General features: G+C 36.2%; 1 protein-coding gene across 1 annotated transcript; it reads right to left on the bottom strand.

Annotated features, from left to right (window-relative positions):
• Positions 1-2,406: 2,406 nt before the first annotated feature.
• Positions 2,407-3,875, bottom strand: LOC128196226 (uncharacterized). Its single transcript, XM_052876468.1, has 2 exons — positions 3,546-3,875; positions 2,407-2,715 (listed from the first exon to the last, which is right to left on the bottom strand). The coding sequence occupies exons 1-2, from the start codon at positions 3,873-3,875 to the stop codon at positions 2,407-2,409; spliced, it is 639 nt and encodes a 212-aa protein (XP_052732428.1).
• Positions 3,876-4,420: the final 545 nt, after the last annotated feature.

Raw genomic sequence — 4,420 nt, 5'->3', positions numbered from 1 at the left:
TGCATCATGTGATCAAGGTCGTTTGTTGGAACCTTTTTATTGGCCAAATTCATAAAGTTAGCCCATTAAAAGAGAACACTTTGTGTTCTATCCTTTGAACCCTTAGCCTTGAACATAAATTGAAAACCCTTGTTGAAAAGCTTTACCTTGAGTTAAGTAGAAAAAATTATGTGGTATTGATAAATGTTCAAGTTTGGGGTTGTTGGGAAAGCATGAAAAAGAAAAAGGGAAAAGCATTGAGCTAAGAAGCTAAGAAATAAGAATGTGAAAAGAAAAAGAGAAAGAAAAGAAAAGAAAAGAAGAAGCAAAGCTCAATGCAAAAGAAAGTTGGGAATTAATAAGAATAATTGTGTTGTTAGGATTCTCTTAACTCAAGGATTTTGTGATCCAGAAAAACCAATTTTCTTGTTAGCCCAGCCACGTTATAAGCCATTGAAAAGTCCTTGTGATGATGCATGCTTGTGAATGTTTTTGATTGTGGTTAAATGAAAGGCAAAGTTGATTCATGTGACATTGTGATAGTGGAGTGAATGAGTGATTACCTCTTATACACTTGTGTGTGAGTGGAAACACTTTACCTAGTGAGGAAATATTCCATGAGCACATGAACATCCATGCTAAATTGATTGATCATTCATAAACAATAGCATTTGTTGGATATTAACTGACTTTGTGAACACTAAAGCATGTGCACATCTTGATTGAACTCTTGGTTATAAGTTTGATTGAAATTTTTACTTATCTTGAAAAAGAGGATTTTTGAATGAGTGAACCATCATATGAATTGGTAGAAGATTGAGTTACATCTTGTTTGCTTGAGGACAAGCAAAGTTCTAAGTTTGGGGTTGTGATAACAGTTGAAAAACTGTTATTTTCATGCTTAAAATTGACACTAAAAGCAACCTTTATACTTAGAAACTAGCTTGAAATCATGCTTTTATTCATATTTTTAGAAATAAGAGAGCTGGACAGGTTTATGCTTGATTTCAGTGTTTTTGTGCAGGTTTTAAGGTGAATTTAGTGAAAGAAGTGAAGAAGGAGAGAGATGGAATCAGAAAAGACATCAAAAAGTGCAAAAGGAGAAGCCGCAACTGCCGCTCAGCGGCAGTTTACCGCTGAGCGGCACTCAGGAGCTCACGGGAGAACCGCTGAGGGGCAAAATGGCCGCTGAGGGGAGAAAACGACTCACGCACTTACCGCTGAGCGGCACTATTTTTGGGCTTGGGCCTAATTTTCTGTAATTTACGAATACTATATAAGCTTTAGGGTTTCCTAGGGTTTGTATCTTTCGCTGGGACGAAGCAAACACTCTCTCTTCCACCCCTTTGAAGGAGGATCTTGGATGCTCAGGCTACCTCTTCACCTTTTTAGGGTTTTATCTTTCATTCTTTCATTATTGTTCATCTAGGTTCACCATGAATATGGTGAACTAAACCTTGTATGTTTGTTGGGGAATCAATGTAATCTTTTGAAGCTCTCATATATGGAATTTGTGCTTGCATCTTAATCTAAGACTTATGCTTTCTTTCATCATTAGTTAGGGTTTTTCCTCTTTGCTCAAGGCTTGCTTTGTTTAACTCATTCAATGCATGATTATTGATTTTGTCGATACGAGAACGTACGAGGAAGTCTAGATCCGGGGAATTACTCCCAATAGTATATTGGTTGTCGTTAAGCTCCTGTGCTAAAAGAACTAATTATTAGGAATGCTAGGAATTGTATGAACTCGTAATTGGGGATAGGCCTTCTTGACAAGGTAATTTAGAGAGTGGCATTAACAATGATGACTTGAATGTTGAATTCCTAAAATATATGAGAGTGGATAAGATGAAATTTACCCCCAACAACATACTCATCCATATATTCCATTGAAAGTATTTGTATTTTGTTTTAGCCATTGATCACCCTCATGCATACATGTTTATTTTCGTCTTTTGCATATAAAATCCAATTATTTTGTTCTTAAGTCTTAGCTAATCAACAAATCACATAACTAAACTAGGCCGTGAGTCCTTTGGGAGAACGATACTTGGTCTTACCAAGTTTATTACTTGAAACGATTCGGTCATACTTGCCGATTGTAAAACAAGTTTGTGACATCATATTTCGGTGTTCATAAATTTGTCATCACATAATTTAACTGGGCATCATTCAAAACTTTGCTAGCATAATAGATACCTTCTCTTTTCTCTGACCAAGCACACCACCTATTGCATAATCACTGGCATCACACATTAGTTCAAAATTTTGATTCCAATCTGGAGCTACAATCACTGGGGTCGAAACCAATTTACTTTTCAAGATGTCAAAAGCTTTTAAACATTCTTCATTCATCACAAAAGGTACGTCTTTAACAAGCAAATTACTCAATGGTTTAGCAATCTTCGAGAAATCTTTAATAAATCTTCAATAAAACCCAGCATGGCCTAAAAAACTTCTAATTCCCTTTACATTTGTTGGCAGTGGAAGTTTCTCAATGACCTCCACTTTGGCTTTATCCACTTCAATCCTCCTAGCAGAAATCTTGTGACCCAACGTAATTCCTTCTGTTACCATAAAATGGCATTTCTCCCAATTAAGCACAAGATTTATTTGAACACATCTCTTAAGGACAATATTCAGATTCGCCAAACACCTTTGGAAAGAATCTCCAAACACCGAAAAATCAGCCATGAAGACTTCAATACACTTTTCTATGAGATCCGTGAAAATTGCCTGCATACAACTTTGAAACGTAGTTGGAGCATTACATAACCCAAATGTCGTCTTCTCCTGGTCTTTTGGATCTAGCACAATTTGGTTGTATCTAGAATATCCATCTAGAAAGCAGTAAAAAGCTTGACCTGCCAATCTTTCCAGCATCTGATCCATAAAAGGAAGGGGAAAATGATCCTTCCTAATGGCCTTATTTAACTTCCTATAATCAATGCACATCCGCCACCCAATAACTGTCCTAGTAGGAATGAGCTCATTCTTCTCATTATAAATTACTGTCATCCCACCTTTCTTTGGCACTACCTGTACTGGACTCACATATTCACTATCAGAGATTGGATATATAATGTCAGCTTCTAGAAGCTTCAATACTTCTTTTCTAACCACCTCCTTCATCATAGGATTTAACCTTCTCTATGGTTGAGCAACTGGTCTATAGTCATCCTCCATAAATATTTTATGCATGCAGTAAGTTGGGCTTATACCTTTGAGATCCGAGATTGACCATCTAATAGCTTCTTTGTTGGCTTTCAATAATTCTATCGACTTTTCTTCTTCTTCAGGAAGCAAAGAATTACTAATGATGACTGGTTTCATTCCATCTTCTTCTAAGAAAACATACTTCAAATGTAATGGTAACATCTTTAATTCCAACTTCTTTTCTTTGACTTCTTCTTTGGTATCAATCTTCTCAAAATGAGCCTCATCCACTAGGATTTCGTTTAACACCTCCAAATCCATCATACACTCATTAATTAATTTCTCTTCCTCTTCATTCAAATCTTCACATGCATCAATGAGAGTTTTTTTAATGAAGAAGAATAACGCACCATCTTCTCTTGCACCATACAAACTTCATCAAGCATATCAAATTGGAAACATGCTTTATCAACCTTAGGGTGTGTCATGGCTTTGAATACATCAAAATTCACCTCTTCATCTTGCATTCTTACTTTAAGATTATCAACCTTAGGGTGTGCCATTAAAACTCTAGCAGTCTTCATAAATGCTCTCCCCAGAATGAGAGGCACATCTCCCATCTCCTCCATCGCCATTATGACAAAATCCACTAGAAATACAAATTTTTCCACCTTCACCAACACATCTTCAACCACCCCATACGGGTATTTAAGAGACCTGTCCGCCAATTGGAGCGCCATTCTATTAGGTTTGAGTTCCAAACCTTCAATTCTTTTGAACATAGAGAGCGACATTAAATTAATGCTAGCTCCCAAATATATCAATGCTCTTCAAACTTCCAACTCTCCTATGGTACACGAAATGGTGAAGCTTCCTGGATCTTTAAACTTAGGAGGTAATAATTTTTGTATGATTACACTGCAATTACCTTGCATTTCAATGGTCTCTTTTCGATGTATTTTCTTTTCTTCGTGAGGAGCTCCTTCAAAAACTTTGCATACGAAGGCATTTGTTGCAATGCTTCAGAGAAAGGTATGGTGATCTCTAGTTTCTTAAAAATCTCCATGAACTGCTATATCTATTTTTTTTTCTCCTTCTTTGAATAAGTCTTTGGATAAGGAAGGGGTTTTACATCTTTTTCTTTTTTTCTCTCATCTACCTCTTCTTTCTTTTTTTCTTCCTCAATTCTATCTTTCCGCTCAATTACTTCTTTCTCACTCACATTTTCTTTCTCTTTTCTATCTATTTTTCTCTCATCTAACACTTTGCCACTTCTAGTAACAAG

This window comes from Vigna angularis, chromosome 4, assembly GCF_016808095.1.
Source record: "Vigna angularis cultivar LongXiaoDou No.4 chromosome 4, ASM1680809v1, whole genome shotgun sequence".
Classification (NCBI taxonomy): Eukaryota; Viridiplantae; Streptophyta; class Magnoliopsida; order Fabales; family Fabaceae; genus Vigna; species Vigna angularis.
This window is presented reverse-complemented; position numbering and strand designations above follow the sequence as displayed.

Bases quoted from the DNA above. Each gene is read 5' to 3' on its own strand.
- LOC128196226 (XM_052876468.1), bottom strand. From the start codon at position 3,875: ATGGCGCTCCAATTGGCGGACAGGTCTCTTAAATACCCGTATGGGGTG. The intron at 2,716-3,545 runs GTGCGTTATTCT...AGTTGTATGCAG, and splicing joins GTATGGTGCAAGAGAAGATG to GCAATTTTCACGGATCTCAT.